Source organism: Ornithorhynchus anatinus, chromosome 6, assembly GCF_004115215.2.
Source record: "Ornithorhynchus anatinus isolate Pmale09 chromosome 6, mOrnAna1.pri.v4, whole genome shotgun sequence".
Lineage (NCBI taxonomy): Eukaryota > Metazoa > Chordata > Mammalia > Monotremata > Ornithorhynchidae > Ornithorhynchus > Ornithorhynchus anatinus.
Genome location: NC_041733.1, coordinates 901,901 through 922,971, shown reverse-complemented (window position 1 = coordinate 922,971; position 21,071 = coordinate 901,901). Strand labels below are relative to the sequence as shown.

The window sequence follows — 21,071 nt, the reverse complement described above, 5'->3', positions numbered from 1 at the left end:
CTCGCAGTCTAAGAACAAAATGGAAAAGGAGGCAGGGGACAGTGTGTGTGTGTGTGTGTGTGTGTGTGTGTGTGTGTCCTGTCTGTCAATTTCACACAGTCATTGTCAGTTGTATTTATTGATCACTTACTGTGTGCAGAGCATCGTACTAAGCGCTTGGGAAAGTACACTGTAACAATATAACAAACACATTCCCTGCCCACAGTGACCTTTTAGTTTAGAGGGGGAGACATTAATATAAATTACAGATATTTGCATAAGTGCTTTAGGACTGGGAGAGGGAATGGTTAAAGGGAGCAAGTCAGGGCGATGCAGAAGGGAGTTGAAGAAAGGGAAAAGAGGGCTTAGTCAAGGAAAGACTCTTGGAGGAGATGTGCCTTCAATAAGGTTTTGATGGGAGGGAGGGTAATTGTCTGTTGGATATAATAATAATAATGGTGGTATTTGTTAAGTGCTTACTATGTGCAAAGCACTGTTCTAAGCGGTCGAGGGGATACAAGGTGATCAGGTTGTCCCACGTGGGGCTCACAGTTTTTAATCCCCATTTTACAGATGAGGTAACTGAGGCACAGCGAAGTTAAGTGACTTGCCCAAAGTCACACAGCTGGCAAGTGGCGGAGCTGGGATTAGAACCCATGACCTCTAACTCCTAATACCGGACTCTTTCCACTGAGCCATGCGGATATGAAGCGAGAGGGTGTTCCAGGCCAGAGGCAGGACATGGATGAAAGGTCAGCAGGGAGATTTTTGAGATGGAAGTATAGGGAGAAGGTTAGCATTAGAGGAGCAAAGGGTGTGGGCTGGGTTGCGTTAGGAAAGTAGCTAGGTGAAGTAGGAGGGGACAAGGTGATTGATGGCTTTCAAGTCATTCATTCTTTCAGTCAGTCATATTTATTGAACACTTACTCTGTGCAGAGCACTTACTAAGCACTTGGGTAAGTACAATACAACAATATAACAGACACATTCCCTGCCCACAACAAGCTTACAGTTTAGAGGTGGGAGTCAGACATCAATACAAATAAATAAATTACAGATATGTACATGAGTGCTGTGGGGCTGAGATGGGGAAGAACAAAGGGAGCAAGTCAGGGTGATGCATTAGGGAGTGGGAGAAGAGGAAAGAGGGAGCTTAGTCCGGGAAGACCTCTTGGAGGAGATGTGCCTTTAATAAGGCTTTGAAGGAGGGGAAGAGTCATTGTCTGAAGGATTTGAAGAGGGAACGAGTTCCAGGACAGAGGCAGGACGTGGCCTAAGGGTGGGTGGCAAGATAGGTGAGATGGAGGCAAAGTGAGAAGGTTGGCCACTAGAAGAGCAAGTATGTGGACTGGGTTGTAGAAGGAGAGTAGCAAGTACTTCAAGAGGGGGCAAAGTGGTGGACTGCTTTAATACCAATGGTGGGGAGTTTTTCTTTGATGCAGAGGTGGTTGGGCAACCACTGAAGTGTTTTGAGGAGTGGAGTGACATGTCCTGAAAGTTTTTGCAGAAAAATGATCTGGGCAGCAAAGGGAAGTATGGATTTAGTCCCCCTTTTCCTCAGCTCTCCCTCTGCCCCCCCATCGCCCCAACTCGCTCCCTTTGCTCTACCTCCGCTCCCTGCCCCGTAGCACTTGTGTGTGTATATCTATATTCTATTTATATATAAATAAATGTTCTATTTGTATATAAATAAATATTCTATTTATATATATAGTGTATTTATATTAATGCTTGTTTACTTTTGATGTGTATATATATATATATCATAATTTTATTTCTTTATATTGATGCTATTGATTCCTATTTACTTGTTTGGATGTCTGCCTCTCCCTTTCTAGACTGTGAGCTCATTGTATGGAGGGATTGTCTCTGTTGCTGAATTGCACATTTCAAGCGCTTAGTACAGTGCTCTGCACACAATAGGTGCTCAGTAAATATGATTGAATGAATGAATAAATGAATGATTGAATGACTGGAGTGGGAAAAGACAAGAGACTGGGAGGTCAGCAAGGAGGCTGATACAGTAATCCAGGCAGGATAGGATGAGTGATTATATTAACCCGGTAGCAGTTTGGATGGAGAGGAAAGGGTGGATTTTAGTAACGTAGATTGATGGTAAGGAGTTTGTTGTGGAGGTGGATGGGTAACCATTGGAGGTTTTTGAGGAGTGGGTAAACATGGTCTTTTTGTAGAAAAATGATCCGGGTACACAGAAACAAACATAATCCTGCAAGGACCTGGATGGTGAAGTTTACTTGAGGGTGCAGGTGTGGCTGGAGCAACCAGTTAGCTCCTGCCCTCAGCCAGCTAAGACACTTTCTTCACCCACCAAGTTCCTGTCCTGCCTTGGGGTCCTCACCCCACCTTCTGGGCTCGAACCTTCTCTCCCCACCCCCCTCCAAAACTCTCCTGAAAGCCCATCTCCTTTGTGAAGCCTTCCCTGATTACTGCTTGCCAGGCACTGGCCAGGACCCACCCGATGCCTTCCAGCCCCAGAAGACACTCCAGAAGCTGGCGGTGAGCACATCCTCAGCCTTGGTTGGGCACCAGGGATGGGTGTGTATCTGCGGTCTCAGTCTGGCACCTGGGTCAGGAGTGTGTGTGGCCTGAGTCTGGCATTGAACATGTCCATGTGGCCTTGGCCCACTAAAAGTAGTGGGTGTGCCTTGCAGCTTCTGCTTGGCACCAGCTGGTCTGCAGACTTGGTTTAGCACCTGGGATGGGCATCTGCAGCCTCAATCCAGCTCCAGCAACAGGCATATGTGTAGCTTCAGCCCAGCACCAGCAGTGGTCTGAAGCTCAGTCTGGCACCGGCACTGGCCTTGGGCACGTCTGCAGCCTCCATCTGGCACTGGTGGTGAGCAGGTCTGCAACCTCGGTCCGGCACCGGCAGAGGCATGTCTGCAGCCTTAATCCAGCTCCAGCAGTGGGCATGTCTGGAGCCTCAGTCCTGCACCGATAGCAGGCGTGCCTGAGGCCTCGGTCCAGCACCAGCAGCAGGCTTGTCCGCAGCCTCAGTGTGGTACAGACAGCAGGCACATCTGCCATCCTAGTCCGGCACGATCAGAGGGCATATCCAGAGCCTCAGTCCAGGACCAGCTGGTCTGAGGCCGCATCCCCGTGCTGGTAGTGAGCTTGTCTGCGGCCTCAGCCCAGCACCGAGAGCTCGCCTGTCATATATTGGGCCTCTGGGCAGAGCCAGCTCCCTGCTCGGTCAGCTTCCTGGTCACCCAGGAGCAGGTAGAGAAGCAGCGTGGCTCAGTGGAAAGAGCACGGGCTTTGGAGTCAGAGGTCATGAGTTCGAATCCCAGCTCTGCCACTTGTCAGCTGTGTGACTGTGGGCAAGTCACTTCACTTCTCTGTGCCTCAGTTACCTCATCTGGAAAATGGGGATTGACTGTGAGCCCCACGTGGGACATCCTGATTCCCCTCTGTCTACCCCAGCGCTTAGAACAGTGCTCGGCACATAGTAAGCACTTAACAAATACCAAAATTATTATTATTATTATTACCCTGTGCTCTGCAGCATGGCGGCTGTCCCGCACACATGACACGATTGGACGGGCAGGGTTATGACTTGGTATTGGAAAGGTGGTCCATCTGTGACCACGTCATTTTGACCACAGCTCCTGGAAACCTCTAGGAGTGACCCACCCACGGCTGCCTGACCCACTGCCTGGCCGGCCAGCTGATTGGCCCAGTCTAGGAGGTGGGAAGGGGAGCATGGCTCGGTTGGACAACAGAAGTTGGTCGTGGTCGAAAGCAGACGGAGCGCTGGCTGTCCCGGGAGAATGGGGTCATGGGGCAGTGTGAGAGCTAAACAGGCTCCGAGGCTCTTCAAACAACCCAAGCCCAAGGACTGCAAAGGAGCCGGACAAGTGGACTGGGAGCCCGCAGACAGGTGGGCAGACCAACAAACTGATGGACAGGCTGCCAAGCAGGCAGATAGACAAGCCAACAGACTGGCCAACGAACAGGCAAGCAGACAGGTAGACAGGCAAGCAGGCAGCAGGCCACCAGACAGATGGACAGGCAAGAAGATAGCAGGCCTCCAGGTGGACAGACTGACAGGCCAACTGGCAGGTAGGCAGATGGGTGGACAGGTAAGCAGGTAGCATGCTTCCAGACAGATGGACAAGCCAACAGGCAGGCAGGCAGGTGGACAGGCAGCAGACAGCGGGACTCCAGGCAGGTCAGCAGATGGACAGGCCAATGAATAGGCAAGCAGACAGCTGGACAGGAAAGCAGGCCACAGAACGCCAGGCAGGCAGAAAGATGGACAGGCTAACAGTAACAGGCAGGCAGGCAGACAGGTAGACAGGCAAAAAGGTAGTTGGCCCCCAGGCAGGAAGTCATACAGGAAGGCAGACTGATGGGACAACAGACAGGGAGGCAGGCAGACAGATGGGCAGGTCAACCAACAGGCAGACAGATGCATAGGCCAACAAACAGGTAGAGAGACAGGTGGACAGGCAAGCAGACAGCAGGCCACCAGACAGGCAGAGAGATAATAATAACAATAATAATTATGGTATTTGTTAAGTGCTTGCTATGTTCCAGGCATTGCTCTAAGCCCTGAGGCGGATACAAGCAAATCAGGCTTCCTGCCACCACCAGACTCCCCACGCTCCACTGCCAAGAGAAGGAAGGCACCAGGCCCGTGGACATGTATGCGCACGGACACACACACACACACACACTCACTCTAATAGAGCCAGGCTCACAAACAGACCCACAGCCCCCATGCTTACAGGCAACCAACTCACACACACCATGCCCACAGATGCACTCACACAACCCCCACAAAGAAAAACTCGCACAGCACCATGCCCGAAAACATCCCATGCCCCCACACAGAGACAAACCAGCTCTCATACACCATGCCTGCAAGCACACACCCACACTCACACATGCCTGCACACACCATGTTCTCAAACACCCACACACCCCATTTTCCTGCAGACACACACAAACACTTCGACATATCCATGCTCACAGATAAATCGCACAAACACACATAATGTTGCAGAAATATAAACTATAGTGCGCCCACACCCGCAGACATATTCATGCACAGCCACAATCCCTCACGCCTGCAAAACCACAAACCCTGGTCCCCCATGCCCTCAGTCACAAACAGACGCAAGCACACACACACACACACACACACACACACACCTCACCCAGGGCACACCTGTGGATATCCTCTGGTGACAAGCCCTACTTCCAGGCCCTTTTGAGTTGTGGGCAGGGAACGTGTCTTCCAACTCTCCTAAGCGGCCAGTACAGTGTCCTGCAAGCAATAAGTGCTTGGAGAAACAGCATGGCATAGTGGATAGAGCATGGGCCTGAGAGTCAGGAGGTCATGGGTTCTAATCCCAGCTCCACCACTTGTCCACCGTGCGATCTTGGACAAGTCACTTCACTTCTCTGTGCCTCAGTTACCTCATCTGTAAAATGGGGAATGAGACCGTGAGCCTACATGGGACAGGGACATTGTCCAACCCAAGTTCCTTGTCCCCACCCCAGCGCTTAGTAAAGTGCCTGGCACATAGTAAGCACTTAACAAATACCATAATTCATATTATTAGTAGTAGTAAATATGATTGACGACAATCCAGTCAGTCCCCAGAGAAAGGTGCATTGGAGGTGACTTTAATTGGAAATTTGGACTAAGGCAGAGTGGGAGTTGGCTTGGGTAGGCGGAGCCCGTCGGGGCTCTGGGGCGGTGGCGGTTTGGGGGGCAGCCGTCCATGAGTGGCCGGGGGTCGGGGGTCGCCATCGGAGCAGGCTGCGGAACTGGGAGGTGGAAAAGTAGTAGACGAGGGGGTCGAGCCAGCAGTTGAGGCTGGCGAGGCCCAGCGAGGTGGCGTGAAGGGTGAGCGCGGTGTGGACCACAGCGCAGTTAGAGAAGAAGCCTCGCTTGGCCAGCAGGAAGAAGGGCAGACTGAGGTGGTACGGCGTGAAGCAGACAGCAAACACGGCGGCGCACAGGGCGAGCATCCGCAGAGCCCGGTGCGGGTCACCGGGGCGGTGCGGGGCGGGTGCGGGGGTCCTCCGAAGGCAGCGCCGTGCGCACCACGTGCCACCGGCGATGACGGCCACGGGCAGCACGAAGCCGCCCAGCTCGGCTGCAGTCAGGAGGCCGGCCGCCACGGCCGGACCCAGAGGCCGGAGCCCCAGGTCAGAGAAGCAGGCCCCGGCGGTGCGGAAGCCCGGTTTGGCGGGCTGGGCGGCCCGCAGCAGGGGCAGGGGGAGGCAGGCAGCCCCCACGGCCACCCAGACGGCGGCGCTGATGGCCACATCGTAGCGGCGCCTCCAGCCACGGGCAGCCAGCGGGCGCACCAGGAAGAAGCAGCGCTGCAGGCTGATGCAGGCCAGGAAGCAGATGCTGGCGTACATGTTCAGGTATTTCAGGTAGAAGCAAAAGAGGCACAGCGAGGGCGGGAAAGGCCAGTGGAGGTTGACGTAGTAGTAGATGCGCAGGGGCAGCGACAGCACGTGGGCCAGGTCGGCCACCGACAGGTTGACCATGAAGATGACCGCTTTGTTCTTCTGGCGGACGAAGCGGCACAGGACCCACAGGGCCGTGCCGTTGGCCAGCAGCCCCGGGACGAAGACCACGGTGTAGGTGGCTGCGTACAGCGAGGGCAGGAAGGCCATCTGCATGTCGGAGCAGTTGTCCTCGGAGCTGTTCGGGACATTCCCGCCCATGGCAGGGGTCGCGGGTCCGGGAGGGCCATCGCCTGTTGGGGGGAACGACAGGAGGTGGCTTGGGCTCACCCTACTGGGCTGGGCCTAGGACAGGCATGTTTTCTCGACAGCCTCCATGGGGACAGAGCAGGCTTTGATGGGGACAGCGGAGACCTCGTTAGGGACCACATAAGCTTGTCATGGGTGGGGAATGTGCATGTTAATTATTACACTTTACTCTCCCAAACGCTTAGTACAGGGCTCTGCACACAGTAAGTGCTCAATAAATACTACTGAATGAATGAATGAAGGGGAGTGTCGAGGGGGACAGAGGAGGCCTTAAGAGGGACAGCACGGGCCCTTTTGGGCCTTGATGGGGGTAGCATGGGCCTCGAGGAGAACAACAGGAGCCTTGTGTGGACTGCTCACTCCCTCTGGGCCCGGGGGCGGGGGAATGAAACCACAAAACAGTTTGTGCACGAAGTATCAGACCTGAGTGAGTTCTTCAGCACACATTTTCTTTAAAGTTAGGGTTTTTTTTTTCAAGAATATCTTCCCTCACAGCAGAGCAGAGGTGGGTGTGTCTCTGCCTCCTAACGAGGAAGGTCGAGCTTCCTTAAAATGATAAGGTTCTCCCTGCCTTTCTCCTCCCCTTCACCTCCCCTCTCCATCCCTGACTCTCCCCCAGTACCCAAAACAGACCATCCAACAAGCAGCGTGGCTCAGTGGAAAGAGCACGGGCTTTGGAGTCAGAGGTCATGGGTTCAAATCCCAGCTCGGCCATTTGTCAGCTGTGTGACTTTGGGCAAGTCACTTAACTTCTCGGTGCCTCAGTTACCTCATCTGTAAAATGGGGATTAAGACTGTGAGCCTCTCATGGGACAACCTGATTCCCTTGTGTCTACCCCAGCGCTTAGAACAGTGCTCGGCACATAGTAAGCGCTTAACAAATACCAAAAAAAAAAACAAAAACAACCCTGACTCTCCCCTCTCCATTCCTGACTCTCAGGGATCCAGCATGGACATTCCCACACTCCTGACTCTCCCCTCTTTGTCCTTGACTCTCCCCACTGACCCATAATGGACCATCCAATACCTTTGACTCTCCTCCAGGGACCCAGCCCAGTTGCCCCCAGACCTCTAACTTCCCTTCAAGAACCTAGGATGGCCCACCCAACACCCCTGACTCTCCCTTCTCCATCCCTGACTCTCCACCCAACATCCCAGCAAGGAGAAGCAGGGAGTTGTGTATAGAGCATGGAGCTGGGAGTCAGAAGATCATGGGTTCTAATGCCACCTCTGCCACTGGTCTGCTGTGTGACCTTGGGCAAGTCACTTCAGTTCTCTGTTCCTCAGTTACCTCATCTATAAAATAGCAATCGAGACTGTGAGCCCCATGTGGGGCAGGGGCTGTATCCAACCCCATTAGCTGGTTTCCATCCCAGTGCTTAGTACAGTGCCTGGCACACAGTAAGTTTAGTTGGTATTTGTTAGTTGGTATTTGTTAAGTGCTTACTATGTGCAGAGCACTGTTCTAAGCGCTGGGCTAGACACAGGGGAATCAGGCTGTCCCACGTGGGGCTCACAGTCTTAATCCCCATTTTACAGATGAGGTAACTGAGGCACAGAGAAGTTAAGTGACTTGCCCACAGTCACACAGCTAAGTGGCAGAGCTGGGATTTGAACTCATGACCTCTGACTCCAAAGCCCGTGCTCTTTCCACTGATCCACGCTGCTTCTCTTAAGTAAGTGCTTTGTTAAGTAAGTGCTTAACAAATTCATTTATTCATTCAATAGTATTTATTGAGCACTTACTATGTGCAGAGCACTGTACTAAGCGCTTTGAATGTACAATTCAGCAACAGATAGAGACAATCCCTGCCCAATAATGGTCTTATTATTAACATTATTATTATCCTAGCCGTTTCCCCCTCCAACTCTGACTCTTGCCCAGTGATACATCACAGACCATCCAACACCCCTGACTCTCTCTTCTCCAACCCCGCCTCTCCCCCGGTGACCCAGAATGAACCCATTCCTTCAGTTGGATAATTTAGTTCAGTAACTCTTCCCCGTCCCCGCCACCCAACCCCGGCAGGTTTAGAAATTGGAATAAGATGAGGGCACCGGACGGTCTGAATGCCGAGTGTTGCCGAATTGTACTTTCCAAGCGCTTAGTATAGTGCTCCGCACACAGTAAGCGCTCAATAAATACGACTAGATGAATGAATGATTTGGGGATTCCGCTACAAAAGTCATGGTCCACAAGGAGGCGCATCGAGGCCGAAGTTCTTACCTGTGGCTCCTCAAATGATGAGTTTTCTCACCGTGAAAATTCCATGCCCGAAGTACGGAGTGCCCCCTCCTAATCGTCTTAACGGGGATCCAGCATCCTGGCCATAAGTCAAGGCCGAGAGGGGTCATTTCCAGACCCACCTCCCACCTGACCCCTTAAGTCAGTCGATTAATTTTGTTTTGTTTCGTTTTTGTGTCTTTGAGTATCCACCGAAGGCGGAACGCTAGGCTAATTGCTTGGGGGAGTACACCAATCAATCAATCACTATTATTTACGGAGCTCTTACTGAGGGCAGAACGGTGTACTAAGCGCTGGGGAGAGTGCAATGCAGCAGAGTTGATAGTCATGATCCTGACACAGGGTCCCTGGCCTCGGGGAGTTTCTGGTGCGGTGGGGGAGACGGCAGGTGCAGAGGAGCTGCAGAAAGTGGGAGCAGGAGGAAGAACGGGGGATAAAACACGGTGGGGGCACCAGGGGGTAGCCGCTAGGACAACCTCAGAAGGAACTTAGCATTATTGTTATTATTATCATTATTATTGTTAACACTCAATCACCTTGCCACCCCCACCTTACTTCTCTGATTTCCTATTACACCCCAGCTCTCACACCTCGCTCCTCTAGTGCCAACTTACTCACTGTACTTCGATCTCGTCTATCTCGCCGCTGATCCCTTGCCCACATCCTGTCTCTGGCCTGGAACACCTTCCCTCTTCATACCCGACAGACGATCACTCTTCCCACCTTCAAAGCCTCAGTGAAGGCTCGTCTCCTCCAAGAGGCCCTCCCTGCCTAATCCCTCTTCTCCCATTCCCTCTGCTTCACCCTTGCACATGGATTCACACCCTTTATTCACCCTGCCCTCAGTTCCACAGCACATATGTACATATCGTAATTTATTCATTTCTATTAATGTTTGTCTCTCCCTCTGGACTGTAAACTCACTGTGGGCAGGGAACTTGTCTTCCAACTTGGATATATTGCACTCTCCCAAGCTTCTAGTGCAGTGCTCTACATGCAGTAAGCACCCAATAGATATAACTGATTGATTGATTATAATTATATGAATTAGGTGCTTACTATGTTTCAACCAGTGGATAGGAATATGAGGGTAAGTCAATGCAAAGATGGTTGGCCTGTGACTGGAAAGGACAGCCGGCTAATGGGGTGATGTTGCCGGTAGTGGGGGGTTAGTCCAGAAAGACCCCATGGAGGTCGGCGGGAGCCCCAAGACCCTCGGAAATCGACTACGTGGCCATTGGCTGGGAGGGGAGGGCAGGGCGGGTCATTATCTTGTCCCACGGGGTGACAGAGCAAATACAGTGGAATCTACTGTGGGGGCACTGTGGGGATGAGGTAGACAGCATAGATTGGGGTGCAGCCCCCCAACACCCACGCTGAGATCTGGCAAGGGTGAGGGCAGGGTGTTGGGGGGCAAGAGAAGCAGCATGTCATAGTGGATAGAGCACGGGCCTGGGAGTCAGAGGGTTATGGGTTCTAATCCCAGCTCCTCCACTTGTCTGCTCTGGGACCTTGGGCAAATCCTTTCAATTCTCTGTACGTCAGTTACGGCAGGTGGAGATTGTGAGCCCCATGTGGGACAGGGTCTGTGTCCAACCCGATTTGCTTGTATCCACCCCAGCGCTTAGTACAGTGCCTGGCGCACAGTAAATGTTTAATAAGTACCAGAGTTATTATTATTATTATAAAAGAGTATAGGCAGGTGTGTGTGAGAGGGAGGGGAGATGGTGGGGGGGTTGTGAAGGTAAGGGGCAGGAGAAGGTGTGTGGGGGGATTAGAGCTGGGGGGGTGGTGAGGATGAGGCGGGAAAGATGGAGTGAAGATGAGGGGCAGCAAGGTGTGTGAGTGGGGGGGTGAGGGGTATTAGGATGAGAGGGAGCAGAGGGAGGGGGCAGGAGGATGTGCGTGAGAAGGAGGTGTGAGAGAGGTGAAGGGTCCCGGAAGCGATTCCGGGCATTTCCAGTATGGGAAGCGTGAACCTTCACTGACCCTGGTGGGTCAGGCCGGCCCAGCGGAGGTCGTTAGCCGGACAGCAGAGAGCCATCCGAGGGGGCCGTCACAGGCCGCTGCCCCGGACACCCCTGTTCTAACAGCAGGGCCTAGCGGGAAAAGCACGAGCCTGGGGTCAGAGGACCTGCATTCTAACCACCGCATTCTGGGTATTGGTTTCTACACCCGGCTCTCCCACTTATCTGCTGTGTGACCTTGGGCAAGTTACTTCACTTCTCTGTGCCTCAGTTACCTCATCTGTAAAATGGAGATTGAGACTGTGAGCCCCACATGGGACAGGAACTATGCGCAACTTGATTTGCTTGTATCCAACCCAGCACTTGAAGCAGCATGGTTCAGTGGAAAGAGCCCGGGCTTGGGAGTCAGAGGTCATGGGTTCAAATCCTGACTCCACCACTTGTCAGCTGTTTGACTTTGGGCAAGTCACTTAACTTCTCTGTGCCTCAGTTGTCTCATCTGTAAAATGGGAATAAAGACTGTAAGCCCCATGTGGAACAACCTGATTACCATGTATCCTCTCTAGTGCTTAGAACAGTGTTTTGCACATTGTAAGCGCTTAACAAATGCCATCATTATTATTATTATTACTGTATCTGGCATATAGTATGTGCTTAACAAATCCCATTATTATTATTATTGTTATTATTTTTAATCCTAGCCCTGCCACTTGTCTCTTGTATGACCTTGGGTAAATCACTTCACTTTGAAACTGCAGCATGGCATAGTGGATAGAGCCCGGACCTGGGAGTCCGAAGGTCATGGGTTCTAATCCCAGTTCTGCGACTTGTCTGCTGTGTGACCTTGGGCAAGTCACTTCACTTCTCTGGGTCTCAGTTACCTCATCTGTAAATGAAGATTGAATACCTGTTCTCCCTCCTACTTAGGCTGTGAACCCTAAGTGGGACAGATACTGTATCCAACCTGATTGTTCAGTGCAGGAATAGGTACAAGATAGAATGCTTGGTCCACTGTAAGCACTTAATAAATACCACAATTATTACAATTACACAGGGGCCTATCCGTGTAGTGGCTAATTATCTGTTTGTGGAATCGTTAGTTTTCAGTGTTTGTAAGAACTCTCACGCATTTCCTGTGAGGTGTTAGCCAACTGATGCGTGTTTCTCTCTCACATTAGGTTGTATGACCCTTGAGGGCAGGGGGGATTGTCATCATCAGCATTCAGTGCCTGTTATGTGCACAGTGCTGGATCGGACGCCGACTGTGTACAGAGCACTGGGCTGGGTGCCTGCCGTGTGCAGAGCACTGGACCGGGAGTCCACTGTGTGCAGAGTGCTGGACCGGGTGCCCGCTATGTGCAGACTGTTTGGACCAGGTTCCTGTTGTATGCAGAACGTTGGACTGAGCCCCCCCGCTTAGTGCAGATGCCTGTTATAGTAATCATTCTGATGCACATTTGTTGAGCTTTTACTAGAATAATAAGCTTTGCCATTTGTTATTAGGGCATCCATGGGCTAAGAGATGGTGGCCGGTCCCTTCTGGTCCGAGAGCTGTCCAGCACACCCCACCTCGGGCCCTCCCCTGGGATGCCCCCCACCCCCCTTACAACTCTTCCCCCCCTTTTCCTCTGCTCCCCTTCCCCTTCCTTCCCCCCTCCTCTGTTCTTCCCCCTTCCCCTTCCCTCAGCACTATGCTCATTTGTATATATTATTTATTACCCTATTTATTTTGTTAATAAGGTGTATATCTCCTTGATTCTATTTATCTCGATGATGTTGTCTTCTTTTTGTTCTGTTCTGTTTTGCTTTGCTTTGCTGTCTTCCCTGTTTAGATGTGAGCCCATCATTGGGTAGGGATTGTCTCTATCTGTTGCCGAATTGTACATTCCAAGCGCTTAGTACAGTGCTCGGCACATAGTAAATAATAATAATAATAATGTTGGTATTTGTTAAGCGCTTACTATGTGCCGAGCACTGTTCTAAGCGCTGGGGTAGACACAGGGGAATCAGGTTGTCCCACGTGGGGCTCACAGTCTTAATCCCCATTTTACAGATGAGGGAACTGAGGCACAGAGAAGTTAAGTGACTTGCCCACAGTCACACAGCTGACAAGTGGCAGAGCTGGGATTCGAACTCACGAGCCCTGACTCCAAAGCCCGTGCTCTTTCCACTGCGCCACGCTGCTTCTCTAGTAAACACTATTCTTCTATTAGTAAACTTCTAATAGAAGTAACTTCTAATAGTAGTAGAACTACTACTAGTTCTAGTAGTTCTAGTAGTAGTAGTACTAGTAACTTCTAATAGAAGTAAACTTCTATTAGTAAACACTCAATAAGTACTATTGAATGAATGAATGAACTCTTCCCACCTCAACCCCTTAGGGGTGAAGCTGTCAGGTACCCCAGGGCCCTCTCTGTCACCACTCATGGCCTAGGCCACAGACCCCACCCTCCTCTGCTTCCACCTGCTGTTCCCACCTCTGCTCCCATCTCTGCTCTCACGTCAGTTCCCTCTTGCAGCTCCCACTTCTGCTCCCACCTACTGCCCTAACCCCTGCTCCTACTTCTGCTCTGTCTTCTGTTCCCACCTGCTGCTCCCGCCTCTGCTCCCATCTCTGCTCCTTCGTCAGCTCCCACTTTGCTCTTACTTCTGCTCCCACTTCTGCTCTCACCTCTTCTCCCACCTGCAGCTCCCACCCCTGCTCCCATCTCAATTCCCACCTGCTGCTTCCATCTCTGCTCCCACTTCTGTTCCCACCCCTGCTCCCACCCCTGCTCCCACTCCTGCTCTCACCTCTGCTCCCACCTGCTGCTCCCACCCCTTCTCCCATCTCAATTCCCACCTGCTGCTCCCATCTCTGCTCCCACTTCTGTTCCCACCTCTGGCTCCCACCCCCGCTCCCACCCCTGCTCCCACTTCTACTCCCACCTCTGCTCCCATCTCTGCTTCCACTTCTGCTCCTACTTCTTCTCCCCCGCCTGCTCCCATTTCTGCTCCTAGTTCTGCTCCCATTCCCTGCTCCCGTCTCTGCTCTCAGTTCTGTTCTCACTTCTGCTCTCACCTCTGCTCCTGCCTCTGGTCCCTTCTCTGCTCTCATTTCAGCTCCCATCTCTGCTCCCACTTCCGCTCCTATTTCAGCTCCCACTTGCTGCTCCCACCTCGGCCCCTATCTATTGCTCCCACTTCTACTCCCACCTCTGCTCCCACTTGCTGCTCCCACCTCTATTCCCACCTGCTCTTCAACAGCAGCTACTCCCTCCTCCGCTCCCACCTGCTGCTCACCACTCTGTTCCCACCTCTCACCGCATTCAGCGTAGGTTCTGAGCAAGAGCCCAGACCACCTGCTGTTTGCCGCTCCCACTGAGGCCTGCGGCTCCAGCCCACCCTCCTTCCCCCCTTCCCCCCAACCCCCGCCCACCATTGGGGTGGTGGTTGGTGGAGAGAGCTGGGGGGATGTTCCCCTACTGCCGGGAGCCACAGGCTGGGGTCTCTGTAAGGCCATGTCTGGTGTAAGAACCTCACAGGGGTGTGAGATGGGGGGAGCGGTGCCGCAGAGGATGCCCGTGGTCCCCATTCCCCCGGCTCAGCCCCGAGGCCTCGGTTTGAAGCACGGAAGTGCTTCTGTAGCTGGGTGGGCAGCCACTGTGGCCTTCTCTTCAGTTGCCCCCTTCTCTGCCCCCTGTGAGTCAGGGGTCCTGGGCTGCCAGCCTCCTCCTCGCTTCTCCCCGCTTATAGAAGCAGCGTGGCCTAGTGGATAAAGCACGGGCCTAGGAATCAGAAGGTCATGGGTTCTAATCCCAGCTCCGCCACTAATCTGTTGTGTGGCCTTGAGCAAGTCACTTCCCTTCTCTGGGCCTCAGTTCTCTCCTCTGTAAAATGGAGATTAAGATGGTGAGCCCTATGTGGGACAGGGACGCTGTCCAACCTGATTTGCTTGTCTTCACCCCAGAGCTTAGTCCAGTGCCTGGCACATAGTAAGTGCTTACAAATACCATAATTATTATTGTTATTCTCAGGCAGGGATGGGAGTGGAAGGTGGTTGCTTGGCAAGAGTACAAGCTGGGCCTCAAAAAACCCAGGCTCTAGTCTCAGCCTAGCCAGTGGCCTGCTGTGTGGCTTTGGATACGTCACTTTACCTCTCTTAGACTCCATTTCCACATCAGTTCAAAGGCACTTGGCCCCAGACCACCTCAACCCCTGGCCCGTCTTCAGACACATCCAGAGAACTCAGATCCACTTGCTGGACTGGTGTCACTGACCTCGGGGCCCACCATCACCCATGCCAGTTCCCCTCGGATCCATCCACGGCACTTATGTCCACATCTCTTCTTTATTTCTATTAATGTTCGTCTCCCCCTCTAGACTGTAAGCTCCTTGTGGGTGAGGAATGTGAGTGTTGTACTGCACTCTCCCAAGAGCTTAGTACAGTGCTCTGCACACAATAAGCGCTCAGTAAATATGAGTGACTGACTGACTGTCTGGATTTATGGGCCAACTCCTTGTTTCCTGGTTCCAGTTCCCTATGAGAGTGGTCAGTTCCAGTGGTGATTCACTTCTGCCTCCTATTCCCATTATTGGTATGCACCCTGTCTCCTGCTCTCTGCTGTTAGACTGCAAACTCCTGTAGGGCAGGGACCACACCTGTCACATCTATGGAACTCTCGCAAGTAGTCTAGTATAGCACCGCGCAGCAGGCATTCAGTACTTCAGTACGGCCTTGCATGCAGCCGGCAGCTGGGAGAGCACCCGTCTGCTGTGTGCAGAGTGCGGCGCTGAGCACCTAGTGTAGGCAGAGGGCTATATCGAATGCCTGGTGTGGACAGAGAGCTGTGCTGAGCACTCTGTTGAGCTCCTGCTGCAGGCACAGACTGCACTGAGCACTGTATTGGGTGCCTGCTGCAGGCAGAGATGGCATTAAGCGCTGTACTGGGCACCTGTTGTGGGCTGAGAGCTGCACTGACCACTCTGCTGGGCTCCTGCTGCAGGCACAGGCTGCACTGAGTGCTGTAATGGGCATCTATTTTGGGCAGAGATTGCACTGAGAGCTGTACTGGGTGCCTGCCTGCCTGTGCAAAACATCATGCCCCCTCCTACCTCACCTCGCTACTCTCCGTCTACAACCCAGCCCACACACTTGGCTCCTCTAATGCTAACCTTTTATTGTACCTCGATCTCGTCTACCTCTCCGACGACCCCTCCCCCATGTCCTGCCTCTGGCCTGAAATTCCCTCCCTCTTCATATCTGACTAACAATTACTCTCCCCCCTGCTTAAAAACCTTACTTATGGTACATCTCCAAGAGGCCTTCCCTGACTAAGCCCTCCTTTCCTCTTCCCCCATGCCCTTTTGCATCACCCCGACTTGCTCCCTTTATCCATCCTCCATCCCAGCCCCTCAGCACTTATGTACATAACTGTAATTTATTTATATTATTGTCTGTCTCCCCTTCTAGACTATAAGCTTGTTGTGGGCAGGGAATGTGACTGTTTATCATTATTTTGTACTCTCCCAAGTGCTTAGTAAAATGCTCTGCACACAGTAAGCGCTCAATAAATCTGATTGACTGGCAGAGAGCTGCGCTGAGCACTCTACAGTGCATGTTGTGTGCAGAGAGCTCCTCTGACCTTTGTACTGAACACCTGCTGCAGCAGAGCACTGTCCCAAGTCTCTGCTGCCCTCGAGTTTTTCCGTTTCAGGTTTTGTCACATACGCACTTGGGTCCATATCCCCTAAACACTTTTGATATTCTCCCACCCCTGCCCCAACAGCACTTGGGCATGTATTCTTACAAAATTTTGCTTCCTCTCCCTGTAACATGTTAATGGATGACTCCCCTCCCCTCACTGACTCTCCACACTGCTGAGGGGGCAGGGATCGTGTTTACAAACTCTACTGTACTGTTCCAAACTTAGTACCATGCCTGACACACAGGAAGCGCCCGATAAAGTACCATTCATTCAATAGTATTTATTGAGCGCTTACTACGTGCAGAGCACTGTACTAAGCACTTGGAATGTACAATTTGGCAACAGATAGAGACAATCCCTGCCCACTGACGGGCTTACAGTCTAATCGGGGGAGGCAGACAAAAACAAAACAACTTAATCACGATAAATAGAATCAAGGGGATGTACACCTCATTAACAAAATAAATAGGCTAATAAAAATATATACAAATGAGCACAGTGCTGAGGGGAGGGGAAGGGAGAGGGGGAGGAGCAGAGGGAAAGGGGGGTAAGGGGGTTTAGCAGAGGGAAGGTGAAGCGGGGGCAGAGAGAGAGATTCATCGATTGGTTGCATTCTAATGGGGGAAATGAGCAGACAGAAATCGTGGACGTGCAATGGAAAGGTGAAAAAGCGGAGTCCCAGGTGACAGAAATCTGCAAGTAGGTGCGCCACAGCCGGCTGGTGGGAGGAGTAATCAGGGAAGGTCTCCGGAAGGCGGTGCACCTGTGGTCACTGAGCTGGGAGAAGCCTGTTGTGTTTCTCCTAGAAACGTCCCTTGCCTCGGCCAGGACGTGGTTGTGATTCACGGTCACACGAAACCCCGAAGGCTCGCCTTGTCCCCCACCCCCGGGCCAGGGAATGGTCGAGGGATGGCGAGGACTTGTCTCATCGGGGCTTAGAACAGTCCTCCGCACATAGTGAGCGCTTAACAAATGTCATCATTATTATTAATGATAACGATTAATAATGATGATGATGGCATTTGTTAAGCTTTTACTATTTATTACCCTATTTATTTTGGTAATGAGGTGTACATCTCCTCGATTCTATCTTGATGATGTTGTCTTGTTTTTGTTTTGTTCTGTTTTGCTTTGCTGTCTCCCCCGTTTAGGCTGTGAGCCCATCACTGGGCAGGGATTGTCTCTATCTGTTGCCGAATTGTACATTCCAAGCGCTTAGTACAGTGCTCTGCACATAGTAAGAGCTCAATAAATACTACTGAATGAATGAATGAATTGGAGCACTGTTCTAAGCGCTGGGGTAGATACAAGGTAGTAAGGTTGTTCCGCGTGGGGCTCACAGTCCTAATCCCCATTTTCCAAATGAGGTAACTGAGGCAGAGAGACTTGCCCAAAGTCACACAGCTGACAAGTGACGGGGTAGGGATTAGAACCCATGGTCTCTGACTCCTAAGCCTGTGCTTGTTCCGCTGAGCCTCGCTGCTTCTTTATTATTATTATCATTATTATCATTATTATCATTATTATCATGGGGGCGGGCCCCATCCCCAGCTTAGCGACTCAGGACAGGCTGATTCTCTGTTAAGGGTGAAGGGGGTTGGTTGTCTACTTTCGGCCTTGCAGTCTGGAACGGCCCTGGGTGTCGGTGGGGGGTCTCGGGCGTCCCGTCCGAGGCAGCCGAAACAGTCACCGCCTCGAGAGCGGGGCTGGCAGGGCCCTGGAACCCTGGTCCAGGGACTGGGGGGGAAATGCATGGGTCCCGGGGACCCAGCCTCACCAGCGGCCCAGCGCGAGAGGGGAGCCAACCCGACCCTGGTGGTAATAATAATAATAATAATAATAATAATAATGGCATTTGTTAAGCACTTACTATGTGCAAAGCACTGTTCTAAGCGCTGGGGGAAGACAAGGTGATCAGGTTGTCCCATGTGGGGCTCACAGTCTTAATCCCCATTTTACAGATGAGGGAACTGAGGCCCAGAGAAGTGAAGTGACTTGCCCAAAGTCACCCAGCTGACAAGCAGCAGAGACGGGATTAGAACCCATGATTTCCGACTCCCAAGCCCGTGCTCTTTCCACTGAGCCATGCTGCTTCCCCAAAGTTTTTGTGACGTGCTTACTTTGTGTCAAGCACTGTTCTAAGAGCTGGCGTAGATACAAGGTAATGAGGTTGTCCCACGTGGGGCTCACAGTCAGATAAGGGAACTGAGGCATAGAGTAGTTAAGTGACTTGCCCAAAGTCACACAGCTGACAAACAAGTGGCAGAAGCGGCTTTAGAACCCATGACCTCTGACTCCCAAGCCCACGGACTTTCCAATAAGCCATGCTGCTTCTTATACAAGGGGATAACAGGCTGGAGAGAAGTGGATCCTAATAAAAATAATAACTATGGTATTTGTTAAGCACTTACTATGTGCCAGGCACTATACTAAGCGCTTGAGTGGATAGAAGGAAATTGGGTTGAACACAGTCCCTTTCCCACGTGGGGCTCACACTCTCCATCCCCATTTTACAGATGAAGGAACGGAAGCCCAGAGAAGTAAAGTGATTTGCCCAAGGTCACAGAGCAGACAAGTGGCTTGAGGCCAGCATTACCTGTGGTTGGGTTCATTCTTCCCCAAGGCCCCCGCCGGGGTGGGTAGCAGGTGGGCGGGGGGGTCCTCCGCCCTCGGGAGCAGTTCTCCAGGCGTGCTGGCCGCTCCGGGATCCTGGGCCCGCGGTCGCCGCACGACCATCTGCCGGGGGGGAGAGGGGGGCTCCGGGAGGAAGCGGCGGCCCGGAAAACAGGAAAGGAAACCGGCTGGGCGCCTCAGCCAGACAGCGGGCCGCCCATGGGAGTCATCATTTCCGGGTTGTGGCCACCTCCGGCCCGGGTGGCCAGCTGACCCCACCCGCCAGCCAGAGCTAGGCCTCCCCGGCCACAGTTAACTCCGGGGAGACCGGGTCTCCCCACCCAGAACATCCCCAAATAGGGGAGTCGAGTGGCAGAGCCAGGAGGGGCTCCCCCGGGCTGTCCCAGGGTCATCAGCCTCCCAATCGGCCTTCTCGGAGCCCTCCCGAGGGCAGTCATTGTCCATCCCCATCCCCTCAAAGGGTCCCCTGCTTCTCCAGGAGTCCCTGGTGGGCAGCCAGTGTTCCCCGCCGCGTCTCCCAGGGCTGCCTTGCCGGGCCTGAATTTTCAGTTGGACATGGGGAAAGGAGGGCGAAGACCCAGGATGACCAGTCCAGGCTGAGGCTCTGACCTCCGGGACCCCGAGAGAAGCCAAGTCAATGGTGGCTGGTGGGCGCAAGGACAGATGGGTGGGGCAGAGAAGAATATTCCCAGCCATTCTGTTCCTTGAGATGACCTTCATTGTCTGCTGGTGTGCCATAGTGTGTGTGTGTGTGTCTGCCGTTGTGAGTATGTAGGTATGAGTGTGTAGAAATGTATCTCTATGTGAATTATAATAATAAAGGTATTTGTTAAGCACTTACTATGTATCAAGCACTGTACTAAGTGCTGGGTTAGATAATCAGGTTGGACCCAGTCTCTGTCCCACATGGAGGTCACAGTCACACACAAAATAGGGATTACTATTTTGCAGATGAGGTAACTGAGGCACAGAAAAGCCAAGTGACTTGCCTAAGATCACACAGCAGACAAGTGACAGAGCCTTTTTTTTTAGAACCCAGGTCCTTCTGACTCCCAGGCCCATGCTTTTTCCACTAGGCCATGCTGCTTCCCTAATCTTGCATGTTGTGCGTAGGTCTGACTGTGGTATCTGTTGACATCTTCCTACCAAAGAAGTCTCTCTCTCACACACATATTCATTCATTCAATAGTATTTATTGAGCACTTACCATGTGCAGAGCACTGTACTAAATGCTTGGAATGTACAATCTGGCAACAGATAGAGACAATCCCTGCCCAGTGACGGGCTGTGTGTGCACACACCAATATATGAATGAGTGCACTGTTTTTGTGACCGTGAGTGTATATGTGTGTCACGGTATGTGTACGCGTGTGTGTGTGTGTGTGTGTGTGTGTGTGTGTGGTGTGTGCTCATAGGATTGTGTGCATGGGAATTCCCCTGCTTCCTCCAGAGGTCACCAGGGTTTTCCGAGGAGTGTCCCATCCCATTCCAGGTCTATTTGTGTCGGGTTTCCGTCCAGTTTCCGTCCTGTTGCCGCTGGGGTCAATATCTGGCTTTGTGCTGGAGGCCCCTGGCAGGTAGGTCCAGGTCGGAAGCAGCCCCTCCCGCCAGGCTGCGGATGGAATCCGTGCCTGGGGATAAAGGGCTGCCCCCAGCTGCCAACATTTGGGCGCCGGCCCTAGCCCAGAGAGCCCCATGGTTTCTGGCTTCCCAGGAAGGGCAGGCAGATGTCATCGGGGCTGAATCTCCTGTTCCGTCATCTGACCCTTCCTCCACTAGAGGCCTTGAGCAGCGGGC

The 21,071-nt window shown here is 52.4% G+C and overlaps 1 protein-coding gene across 1 annotated transcript; it reads right to left on the bottom strand.

The window, feature by feature from the left end:
• Positions 1-5,618: 5,618 nt before the first annotated feature.
• LOC100681472 (putative P2Y purinoceptor 10) lies at positions 5,619-19,354 on the bottom strand. Its single transcript, XM_029067147.2, has 2 exons — positions 19,237-19,354; positions 5,619-6,725 (listed from the first exon to the last, which is right to left on the bottom strand). The coding sequence occupies exons 1-2, from the start codon at positions 19,250-19,252 to the stop codon at positions 5,635-5,637; spliced, it is 1,107 nt and encodes a 368-aa protein (XP_028922980.1). The 5' UTR covers positions 19,253-19,354; the 3' UTR covers positions 5,619-5,634.
• Between the last annotated feature and the right edge of the window lie 1,717 nt (positions 19,355-21,071).